Below are 12834 nucleotides of genomic sequence, written 5' to 3'. Positions count from 1 at the left end.
GGACTTTGAGACATTAATTCATTTAATACAACTCTGGTTGCACTAATATGTTTTCAGCTAACGAAGGAGATGCTGAGCCTCGGAGACATTGTGTAACTGGCCCATTATCATCCAAATAATATGTGGCAGGATGAGAATTCAGGCTCATATGTTTGATTGGAACCCCTGCTATTCGGTAATCTTTATGCTATGCTGTGTCCTAAATAAAAAGATCACAGATACAGGCAAGTCACTGGTTATTTTGAACCTGGGAAATGTTGGAACACAAAGCACCAGGCACCGAAATAATATTTAGGGTTATACTGTATTGATTCCCTTCTCTGTTAGTTGGGCATAACCTCTCCTGCATTCACAGGGAGCTCTGCTGGGCACATGGAGGGTGCAAACCTGTCAGCAGTGACGGAATTTGTCTTCACTGGCTTCCCCCAGCTCCAGGATGGTGGCCTCCTGTACTTCTTCCCCTTACTCTTCATCTACGCCTTTGTTGTCGTTGGGAATCTATTGATCTTCTTTGCGGTCAGGATGGACGCCCGCCTCCACAACCCCATGTACAACTTCATCAGCACCTTCTCCTTCCTGGAGGTCTGGTACACCACAGCCACCATCCCCAAGATGCTCTCCAACCTGGTCAGTGAGAAGAGGACCATCTCCATGACCGGCTGCCTCCTGCAGATGTACTTCTTCCATTCCCTTGGGAACACTGAAGGAGCCCTGCTGACTGTCATGGCCATTGACAGGTACGTGGCCATCTGCAACCCACTCCGCTACCTGACCATCATGACCCCTCGGCTGTGTGCTCAGCTCTCTGCAGGCTCTTGTATCTTTGGTCTCCTCATCCTTCTACCTGAGATTGTATGGATTTCTACTCTGCCCTTCTGTGGCCCCAACCAAATCCATCAGATCTTCTGTGACTTCACACCGTTATTACGTTTAGCTTGTACTGATGCCTCTGTGATCCTGGTGCAAGACGTGATTCATGCTCTGGCCATTCTGATAACAGGTCTGATCATTTCTCTTTCCTACATCAGAATTGTCACCGTGATCCTGGGCATCCCTTCTGCAGAGGGCCGTAAAAAGGCCTTCTCCACCTGTGCCACCCACATTGCTGTCTTCCTGCTATTTTTCGGCAGCGTGGCCCTCATGTATCTTAGATTCTCTGCCACGTATACACCATTCTGGGATGCTGCCATTGCTCTGACCTTCTCTGTCCTTGCCCCCTTTTTCAATCCCATTATATACAGCCTGAGAAATAAGGATATGAAAGATGCTATTAAGAAACTCCTTTGCCCTCAAAAGGTGTTTAATGTACCTGGTCGGTGACTTAGGCACGCGTCCTCTACACAAATGGAGCTTTCATGAAATATCAGCCCCACAGACAGTAGAACTTAAAATAATTACACAATTAGTCCAAATTTCTTCTCCACGGCTGGTAGGTAAACTGATGAAGTTCTCTGAGAACTCACAAAGATGACAAACATACCAATTCCACTCCTTACTTTTTAGGATCAGTGGACTGTTTTCTTTCTTGTATCTCCCATCTTATTTGATGCTTACGATTTTATGTATTTGTTTATTTATATTTTTAGAGAGAGAGCAGGGGAGAGAGAGGGGGAGAGAAGCAGGCTCCCTGCTCCATGCAGGGCTCAATCTCACAACCCCGAGATCATGACCCCAGCTACAACCAAGAGTAGGATGCTTAAATGACTAAGCCACTCAAGACACCCCATTTTGTTTGATTTTAATTGATTTTAATTAACTCTTTTACTTTAAAATGATTAATTTTATCAATATTAATCATACAGGTATTACCTTTTAATGCCATCTCTTTACAAAGCTCCCAGTGACCTGATGGAGCCCATGTAGCTCACTCCCCATGATATTAAGATGACTTGTCCAAGTTCTTTTAGGCAGTTACTGAACATTACGCATAAGCGAGAGTTCCCGGCACCCAGATTGTAGACTTGATCCCCTACCTTTGTTTCCTTTCTTGTCAGGCTTGCTGGTATTCTGAGATCTGTGTACGTGTGTGCTCTGCATGTGATGCTGTCACGAATGGGAGCATCACGGACTGCATTTGGTATTATGTTAACTACAATAAAGAGCAGTTGAGAAGATCAGATTCCTACCTGTGGGAACTTACCATCTTATGTAGGATCAGTGCAAGAGTGTTAAGACTTACTATAATAAATGCATTTATCTACATTTATAGTCAATGAAATTTATTGATGATTTAATTCATCTCTCTAAGAAATCGTCTATCTTCCCTACCATATCAGAGCTAAAATATATAATTTATGTAGTGGTTTTAATATAATACCTATGTGACTTGGTAATAAATATTTTAGAACTCAAAATTATATGCTGAAATTTATCCATGTTACTACAAAGTACTTATATCAATCAGTTTAAATATGACAAAATATTTTACTGATTGGATGTACAAGTTATTTCTTTATTTTGACCCTCTATATTGCTTCCTGACTGTCACCATTCTTATAAATATGGCAACTGTCATTTTTTCACATAAAGTTCTTTTCATTTTCAAGAACTTCTTTTTCAAGATAAATTTCAAGAAGCTGACTTGTTAAAGTAAAATGTGCAGATATATTTATAGCTGTTGGTAAAGATACTGTTTTTATAAAGTTTGCACTGGTAATGCATTAATGTGGCACTTTCAATACAACTCTAATAGTAGATATAGATTAAATAAGAAATCTTATTCTTGGAGCTGTCAATTCTATCACTGACAAGTTGAAATTGTACCATAGGAGAGTGATAAATTTCCGTGGTAAATTGAGTTGGTCCTGGTTCTTCACACCCCTGTAACAGAATTATAACTCCACAAATTTGCAATGAGTGGATTCATGGTGGGTACCGTATACTTCCCTGCCCCACAACACTGGATCAGCCTTTTTCTTTATCTGATGATTGGGATGCCAATGGACATTCTTAAGATCAAATCTGTGCCTTTATAGTTGGATTTGTCCTCAGTAGCTGCTTCCCTTGCAGCATTGGACACATGAGGCCATGTCACTGAGAGTCCCTGGTTCAGAGAATGAGAGACATGTGGAGCAGACCTGAACCCAACCTGCCCGAAGCCTGGTGTCTAGAGTCCAGAACCAAGAGCCAGGAGTCCAACCTAACTCATCTTATTGCAGCAGATGAACAGACTTATGAGTATGAGACTAAATGATTATTGTTTTAATGTCTGCCTGTGGGCATTTTGTCATTGCACCAGCCTGGGATGGCAGAAATTTAGTAACTGGTGCTTATTATTTGAATCTTAAGACCTTCTTTTAGGTTGTAAGTATTTTAGAATTGTATTCTTAATTTTTTTTAATTCTATCATTTTCAGAAAGATTACTTGCATCAAATGTGTGGTTATTAACCATGCTACCTGATTGTATGTGTGTGTGAATGTGTCTGTGTGTGCAAAAAAAGAAATTTTACACATTAAGGAAATTTTTGATTATTTAGAAACATTATTTAGGTGCTGAAGGGGAGGTGAAGAGATATGGAGAGCCATTCTTTGGAAGTTACATTCTCTTTTCTATACCATTGTCTTCATCATTTTTGTGGCTTATAGTCACCTAGCACTTGGTCAGTGCTTGAAAATAAAGTTAGAACATTAAAAATATTTTAAAGTAGAATAAAAGTTCAATAAAAAAGCTCTTCAAGCCATGTGAAAATAAGAAATATGCACAACATATTGAGGCATTGTAGAAATTCTCCTTTTTTTTATTCTTATTACTTGCTGTATGTACATAAGCAAAATGTTTTGTGTCAGTACAAACATAATACAAAATTCATATGAACTCTCTACGATGTTTTCTAACCAGAAACTGCTATGTTAGGTAATCTGGTGTGTCTTTGTCTGAAGCCATAATATCATTCCTTATTGCATAATTATTTAGTTTGTTTTCAGTGAGAAAAATCCTTATACTTAAAGAAAAAGACTTCTTTAAAAAACAAGAAAATAGAAAAAGAACTTAAAGAAAATCAGCAACTGATCTAGACAAGTAATTTAAAAGATGATAAATGCAAAAGGCTCCTGAGTACATGAAGTGATGCTTAAATTCTTTGTTAAGGGTCAGAGTTGAAGGGGATGCAGAGACAAAAAACACACATACCCAGCTGTGAATGTAAACTGGTGTAGACATTTTGCAGAAAAATCTGGTAGAACTTAAATTCAAGTGTATTTTGTCCTAGTAATCCTGTCCCTAGGAATATGTCCCAAAGAAATTAATATATGTGAAGATGTTGTTTGGGTGTTGGGAAGTTGGTAGCAATCTGTGACCTAGTATGGGAAAAGAAATACTTAAAATATGATGGGTGAATACTTCAGAGGGTCATATAGGTGTTAGGTACTATAAACTTAATGAACACAAAGAAACATAAATAACTAAGAAAATAATGCTGACTAAAGAAAACAGCAATGCAATGAAATCAATTCAATACAATTGATATAAACAAAAAGTACATGTACATAAAATACAAATGTATGTCTTTCAAGAAAACATACATACAAAAGATATCTTAAAGCTAAACAAAACAAAATAGCTGTATAGGAAAAAATAGAGGAAGAATGAAAACAAAGGAAATTAAAAATAAATTTCAATATAAATTTAGATATAATCCCTTTTCTTTTACAAAAGCAGATCACAGCCATTAGTGTTATAGTTTCTGAGTTAATAACACATTTATGTCTCTCCAAGTCCTAGCACAGAGATCTATTATTTCCACATAAAATAACTGCAGCATGTTTTGTATTATAGTTGTCCCGTCTGTTACTTATTTAATGTCTATTTGCTGCAAATTTGAGTTTATTTCAATCACTCTTAATCATACAAAAGGCCACAGTGACAAACTACATACAAGTTTGCACATTGCAATATTATTGTAAGATTAATTCCTGAAATATAGCTGCAATATTTGATGGTATTCATGGTTTAAAATGAAATAGATAATTCCAAATCACCATTCTAAATATTGTAAAAATTTATACAGCCAGCAATATTGAGGGTTTATATTTCAACACATTACTCCATGCAATGTATATCACTCATTGTATTCTTTGTCAGTCTAAGCAGACAAAACAAAACAAAATGCAGACATACATTTATTTGAGAATCACTGGAATATTTTGTTTAATAATTTATTAATATTTAATAACCAGAGCAGCTCTTTTTAACTCTTAAATATTATGTGTCAACAATTTTTCTATTGATCCCTGTGTTTTATAAAATCTCAACCATTAAATAAGTAACTACATATTTCAGTGTTGTTGCAATGTTTCAAAATATTAAAAAATGAGACATACTTTCATATTATAATTTCATATAATTTATGAAAATAGTGAGGTTTTTTCAATAAATCTCAAATGACTGCAACTATATAAGTTTCTTAGACATGACTCCATATACTATTTGAAGGTAATCATTACCTGAGTTTGGAACTGATGAAACAGAATTAAATCTCATTGTTGGTTTTCAAGTGTAAAAGTGTTTCTGTGTAATAACCAATGTCTTTCATAGAGTCTTATGAATAAATACAATGCTTAAAATTGTGTAGGATTTTAAATTGCAATTTAATTTTCAGAGTAATATTTTAAGGTGTGAAAGGATATAGCAGATACTGTTGACTCAGTTGTTTAATGCAAGACTCATTGCTAAACCTATTATTCTTTGCTGACCTCTGTTAAGGGGTTCTCACCATCAAGATGTTGGCAATAATTTGCTAGGATTTCTGGGAGAGCTTTTGTTGATAGACTCTCAGTCACAAAATTTTCTGCCCTGAGCATGCAAATGATGCTTGATATTTAGAGATCTATTTTGCAACCATAAGGAAAAGTCCAAGAGAATGACTTGTCAATTTGGGATCAGATAAGCAAAGAACATTCCTGATACAAGTATAAATTGTAGTTTAATTATAAAGTAAGAATCAGTAAGCAGTCATCTTTTGAAGTACCGTGTTAGTATCAAGTTGAATTTGTCAATGTGAACATGGAATTTTTAGGAAAATATATTTTTAGCTGCTAATTCCCACGTGAAATATTCCAAAAGAAAATATAATTTCCTAAAATTCAGATTTGGGTTTCCAATAGTTGTTTTCAATAACAAAACTAGAACTTTTTTTCTTTTATTTATTTATTCATGACACACACTCACACACACACACACACACACAGAGGCAGAGGCAGAGGCACAGGCAGAGGGAGAAGCAGGATCCCTGCAAAGGAGCCCAACGTGAGACTTGATCCCGGATCCCAGGATCATGCAAGGGAGACGCTCAACCACTGAGCCTCCCAGGCATCTCAAAACTAGAACTTTTTAAAGAAGAGCTTATCCCATGACACGAGGAAGGAGAAGTTCAAAGAGAGAATGGAGTATCTTATGGCTTAAAAGCAGGGCTGCTGTTTCCTAAGTTTGGCCTGGATGTAAGTAATCAGGAGTTCAGATCTCACTTTTCACTGTTCCACAAATGCCCTGCTTTCTGTTGTATCAACTTCTTTCAAATCTGAGTTCTGGATTTTCACCATTTTGATTCAATTAACAGCCAATCTAACCAGAATTACTACAGAAAAAGGAAGTTTTTAAAAATACATTTATTCCAATGCATCAGGCTCCCAGACTCTCTCATTTGTCCCCAGAACTGGGATTCTCCTAACTGCCAGGCTGAATTGTTTTTCCTAATTGGAGCCATCATAGGAACAATTGTTTTCTTATCTTAATTAGTTTATGTAAAATCCTCAAGAGAGTCTATCTTCTCATTCTAGTTATGATCAGGAAAAGATACACATATACACACAAATGGGAGGGTAGGGAGAAACGCTAGGGAGCATCAGGTCTATATGTATCACTGACTGGTGAAGGAAGTACAGTTTAGATGGAAGACTCAGGGTAGGGACATAGCAGGAGAGCAAGGGAGGTTGATGGCCACATCAGGGCAGGGAAAGATAGAGTCTTCATCTATGTTTGTCTGACTTTGGAAGCCAACAGCAGCGAGGTCAGTGAATTAGCTAATCTGGGGGAATTGAAGATATCTAGAGAAAGAATAATCCACTGCATAAGAATAGATAACCCTAGTGTGCATGCAGACACTGTGAATAACTGTTGAGAAGATTTTGAGCAAGGAGGAATTAGCATGAAAAATATTATAGAGCAAGTTAGTATCAAGGACAAAATTTTAAATATTAAAATTCTCCAGGAAATGGGGTCAAGGCTCAAGTGATTGCTTTAAAACCACAAATGAGCATTGTGATTGGTTTCTGAAATGTTTCAAGAGTCAATGTTTCTGGAATCAAGTGAGATTTACAGTCAGCTGTTCAGCACAAACAGCATTAACATTTGCACTGGATTTACAATTACTAGTTTTAGATAGAGGAGAGTTCAGTGGGGGAAAGTCTAATGGTTTTCCTTTCAGGTTTAGATTTTCCTTATCCCTTTTTTGGCTTGACCATATCTTTTCAGGAGATTAGAGAATTAGGTCTGGGTCTGCTCAGAGGCACCTTCTTGAACTAGTAGCTTGGTTCAATCTGTACAATCCTGCCCTGAGGGCCACAGTTAGAAGATGTGGCGGTGATGACCACTGGGGACATCAAAACTTATGGAAAAGATAGATATGAGATATGCATATGAAAAATCAAAGCACCTAAGGAAAAATATTTTAAAAGGCATAGATAGATATATGATAGATATGATCATTGATAGACATATATGTGTGTGTCTATAATATATATATTTATATATTGTCATATATATATATATATATATATATATATATATATATAGCAAAGGCAGTTTATGATCTCTTATTTCAGTGATTAGGAAAGTGTCTTCCTAGAGGACTTGATACCTTTTTAAAGCTGAGCCATCTTGGAAGAAGAGAATGGTGAGAATGTGAAACTCAATTGGAGGATGGAAGGAGGTCACATGAGCAAACTGATGTTCTACCCAGACAAACTTTGAGGGGATGGAAGCTTGTATGAGATGTAAGACCCCTGGAAACCTGTTACAAAGGTTTAAGCATTATGAGTAGGCATCAAATTTGGGTGACGGCAATGGAAATAAAAAATATTGATGATGGAACAAGAAAAAAGTTAAGCAGAGATTGATGATTAATTGGGTTTGAGAAATGAGGACACAGTGGATATAAAATGAGTGATGCTGGTATCTAGATAAATAAAAATAAGAAATTCAGCAAGGGACAATGGGGGCACACTCAGGTGAGGATGGTGCACTAGCCTGTTGGGGTTTTAGTAACAAAGCATCACAGACTGAGTGGCTCAAGCAATAGGAATTTATTTTCTTACAATTCTGGAAGCTGGAAGTCTGAGATCTATGTTTGGGCAGAGTTGCTTTCTTCTGAGGCCTTTTTCTATGTTTTGTATGAGACCGCCTTCTCCCTGAGTCTTTCTACGGTCCTCCCACTGAAACTGAGTCTACAGTTTCTCTTCTTAGACGATCCCTGGTCATATCAGATTGGGGCCTATGCTACTGTCCTCATTTGATTTAATTATATCCTTAAAGACTCTTTCTCCAAATAGAGTCACATTCTGAGGTACCAGGGGTTAGAACTTCAACATGTGAACTTTGGGAGGACATAGTTCAGCCTGTAACAGGTGGAGTCTGCATGTCAAGGTGAGGCCTCTAAGTGGGAAGGTTCTGAAGAAAATGTGAGGGTTCAGAGAGAGATCCAAAATAAGGAATCCCAGAGTCACATCAGTTAATGAGAGTAGGAAGCCAATAGAAGTTGATCAACAGTTTTGAGTAAATAAGATCTCTGTGTTAAAAAAAAATGGAGTTAGAAATAAAAGAACAAAGATAGAAATTGGGGGGTGTGTGGAAGACAAAATAGCCACTGAGACAAATCAGGATAGTATGGTGTCAAAAGGCATAAAATAAAAGATTTTCAAGAATCAGGTCAATCACCTGATTGACCTTTGGAGGTCAGTGACAATGAGGAGAGATGGAGGCCATTGAGTTTTTAATCAGAAAGCCACTAATACACTTTAAGAAAGGAGACACTTTAAGAATGGAGCATTGAGAGAAGATCATTGATTTAAAGGGATTCAGGAGGGAATGAAGACAGTAAATATATATCCACTTATTAGGGGGAAATGATGTTGGTACAAAGGAGAGGAACTGTCTGTGTAGAGACAGTACTTCCCCCTCAAGATAAGATTTGTGCACATCTGATAGCAGAAGAGAGAATCAAAAAATAAATGAAAGTAAAAAATAAAAAAAGAAGAGAGAATCAGTGAAGAAAATAAAACAAATGATTCTGAAAAGGGAATAAATTAATAAGACCATATCCTGCAATGTGTTGTTTACATCGTGTTCCACAGAGCCTGCAGCTTCTCTCTCCACCCCAGCACCCCCTGCAATCCCACTAGAGCACCTCTCTGCATTTTTGGCTTCACATAGTTACTTTCCATTAGTTATGGCATTTGACCAAAGCCTTCTGGTATAAAACACATTTGAGATCCATTTCCTAGAAAAGGGAGAAGGGAAGGAAATGAAGAAGGTAGTATGGCCTACCTTTAAAAAAAAAAGAAAAGAAAAGAAAAGAAAAATAACATGTAAAAATTGCTATCATTTGTCTCCCCTGAATATTGTCTGAACAATTGTCACATATACATATTATGATTTATACGTATATATGGAGATAGAGAAAGGGGATGTGTTAGAGAAGAAGGGGAAGGAAGGGGGTGAAATTCACCAGTGATGGCTTGTCTTTGCCATCAAAATACTCAACTAAATCATATGTAAAGAATCAGATGAGGACCTGGGAGCTTGAAGAAAGAATCCTGAAACCATTGTGGGGAAGTTGTCAGGGAATCAGTGTGACTTGAATACAGGGGGAAAAAATCACCTTGTTGTTCCTTCACTGCCTTGTCTAGTTCTTTCTTTGTCTAAACATAATGATTTTTAAATGAGGTCCCCCTAACCAGTAGGATTAGAATCATCCAGAAATGTGTTAGACATGTGAATTATTTGGCCTTTTCCAGGATCTACTGAATTAGAAACTCTCAGGGTAGGGACCAGCAATCTGAGCTTTAACAAGCCCTCCATATGGTTCTGAAGGATCCTAAAATTAGAGACTCATTTGTCTAAAATACTGACTCTACTTTCTGACTGGATATTTTCCCACACCATAACTTTAGTTGTAAACATCTACAGAGTACGGGCTGCTTCCTTTGTCCTTTGTCTTCCTCTGCATCCCCAGTGCAGGGATCCTCATAGAGCTGAGCTGGCATTTGGTAAGCACATTCCCTCTGGACCACTAGTAAGCATCTCCTACAAGGTTGAGTGCACTGGGAGTTGGAAGTCCTTGTTTTCAACTAGAAAATGGAGAGCCCCAATCAAAGCACCACTCAGGAGTTCATCTTCTCCGCCTTCCCTTGTTCCTGGGGAAGCTCTGTCTCCTGTTTTGTTCCCCTGCTCTTCATTTACACTTTCATTGTCTTCGGCAACCTGGTCATCATCACAGTGGTCCAGCTGAATGCTCACCTCCACATGCCCATGTACTTCTTCATCAGCGCCCTTTCTTTCCTGGAAATCTGGTACACGACAGCAACCATCCCAAAGATGCTTGCCAGCCTGCTGAGTGAGAGGAAGAGCATTTCCCTAAATGGTTGTCTCCTGCAGATGTACTTCTTCCATTCCACTGGCATCAGTGAGGTTTGTCTGTTGACAGCAATGGCCTTTGACCGCTACCTGGCCATCTGCAGCCCTCTTCATTATCCCACTACCATGACCCCCAGGCTGTGTGCCCAACTGACTTTCAGTTGCTGTGTTTGTGGCTTTATCACGCCTCTCCCTGAGATTGCCTGGATCTCCACACTGCCATTTTGTGGCTCTAATCATCTTGAGCACATCTTCTGTGACTTCCTCCCCGTGCTACGCTTGGCCTGCACAGACACACAAGCCATCGTCATGATTCAGGTAGTGGATATTGTCCATGCGGTGGAGATTATTACAGCTACAATGCTCATTTTCATGTCCTATGTTGGTATTGTGGCTGTAATTCTACATATTAGGTCAGCTGAAGGCCGACGCAAGGCATTTTCCACGTGCATCTCCCACCTCACTGTTTTTTTGCTTTTTTTTGGCAATGTGGCCCTCATGTACCTACGCTTCTCTGCCACCTACTCCTTATTCTGGGATACAGTCATTGCTCTGGCCTTTGCAGTTTTGTCTCCCTTCTTCAACCCCATCATCTATAGCCTGAGGAATAAAGAGATAAAGGAAGCGATAAAAAAACACTGGGGTCAAGCTAAAACCTTTTTTTATAAGACCAAGGACCTCAAGTAAGATCTAATTATTGGAAGTCTACACAGGTGTTGGTGACTTTTCATTGTCAACTCCCTGTAATCTGCCTTTTCCCATCATCCTTTTACTCAAACTGGTCTTCCAGAGGTCACCAAGAAACAAAATTCGCTAATAGCTGAATTCAATAGTTTCTTTTACTCTTTATCCAACTTGACATATTGTTGGATCTGACTTTGTTAATTCAGCTTTCTGCCATTCAGTGTGGTCAATATAAATTCATTCTGTGGAAATGATCTGGGTCAACATTTAATTTTAATGTAGTCAAAGTATTTGTAAGATATAGTAATTGAAAATTCATCTTTAAGATTCTGTTCTCTCCTTGGTACTACCAATGGATATAGTTAAAAATAACACTATTCCTAAATTGAATGTTCATTGTTGATAAATAGCTGTATAGATGTATTTCAGCAGGTTCTCTTATGACTCACCTACTCTGTTTGCACCTTAGCAGTGCTATGCAACTGGAATTCCATGTCTGGGTCGGTAATGGGCCAAGGCCATCTTTGTGTGCTTGCAACCATCAGTAATGTGTGAAAAGAGTGGAGGCCACTGGGCTCAAGACCCAATCAACCTCATTAATTTGGTGACCATAAGAAACTAGGAGAATAGCTGAACTTCTGTAAAATTGACAGGGGAGGAAACCTAACAAAGTAGTTGGCTACAATTGTGAGGTGGTTAAAGACTATGGCAAAGAATCTTAGGCCAAGAAGATCATTGAATAATACTGCAATGCAAAAAACAAAATTTAAAACTTGGCCTTAAAAAAAAGTAAAGCAATATAACTTCATTAATGAATCAGTATTTTTTCCTAATTTTTTTAATAAATTAATTTTTATTGGTGTTCAATTTACCAACATACAGAATAACACCCAGTGCTCATCCCGTCAAGTGTCCCCCTCAGTGCCCGTCACCCATTCACCCCCACCCCCCGCCCTCCTCCCCCTCCACCACCCCTAGTTCATTTCCCAGAATTAGAAATCTTTATGTTCTGTCTCCCTTTCTGATATTTCCCACACATTTCTTCTCCCTTCCCTTATATTCCCTTTCACTATTATTCATATTCCCCAAATGAATGAGAACATACACTGTTTGTCCTTCTCCGATTGACTTACTTCACTCAGCATAATACCCTCCAGTTCCATCCACGTTGAAGCAAATGGTGGGTATTTGTCGTTTCTAATGGCTGAGTAATATTCCATTGTATACATAAACCACATTTCCTAATCAAAAAAAAAAACCTCCTCTTTGTTCTCAATGTAATTAAGCATATTGTGTGAATTAAGCAACAACATCAATAAATCCTCCTTGGATGAGTAAACCAATATGGCCATGCTGCGTTCTGAATGTTCCAGTCAGCTGGTCAACAGTATTGAATGATTCTACTCTTTTCGATCTCTTTTGAGGGTTAACTGTACTTTCCCAAGTACAATATTCTTAGAGAACTAATATGTATAAGTCTCCAGCAGGGGAAAGGGTTACATAGTTTTCTTGTCTGTTCTCT

The 12834-nt window shown here is 38.0% G+C and overlaps 2 protein-coding genes across 2 annotated transcripts; both read left to right on the top strand.

Annotated features, from left to right (window-relative positions):
* Positions 1-333: 333 nt before the first annotated feature.
* On the top strand, positions 334-1320 carry LOC129515364 (olfactory receptor 6K3-like). Its single transcript, XM_055334243.1, has one exon. It carries the CDS (start codon positions 373-375, stop codon positions 1318-1320), a length of 948 nt encoding a protein of 315 aa, XP_055190218.1. The 5' UTR covers positions 334-372.
* Positions 1321-10349: 9029 nt separating this feature from the next.
* LOC129515363 (olfactory receptor 6K2-like) lies at positions 10350-11315 on the top strand. The gene has a single exon (XM_055334242.1). The coding sequence runs from the start codon at positions 10350-10352 to the stop codon at positions 11313-11315; it is 966 nt and encodes a 321-aa protein (XP_055190217.1).
* Positions 11316-12834: the final 1519 nt, after the last annotated feature.

Source organism: Nyctereutes procyonoides, unplaced genomic scaffold (genome assembly GCF_905146905.1).
Source record: "Nyctereutes procyonoides isolate TBG_1078 unplaced genomic scaffold, NYPRO_anot_genome, whole genome shotgun sequence".
Lineage (NCBI taxonomy): Eukaryota > Metazoa > Chordata > Mammalia > Carnivora > Canidae > Nyctereutes > Nyctereutes procyonoides.
The sequence above is the reverse complement of the archived record's forward strand: the minus strand, read 5'-3'. Positions and strand labels throughout refer to the sequence as shown.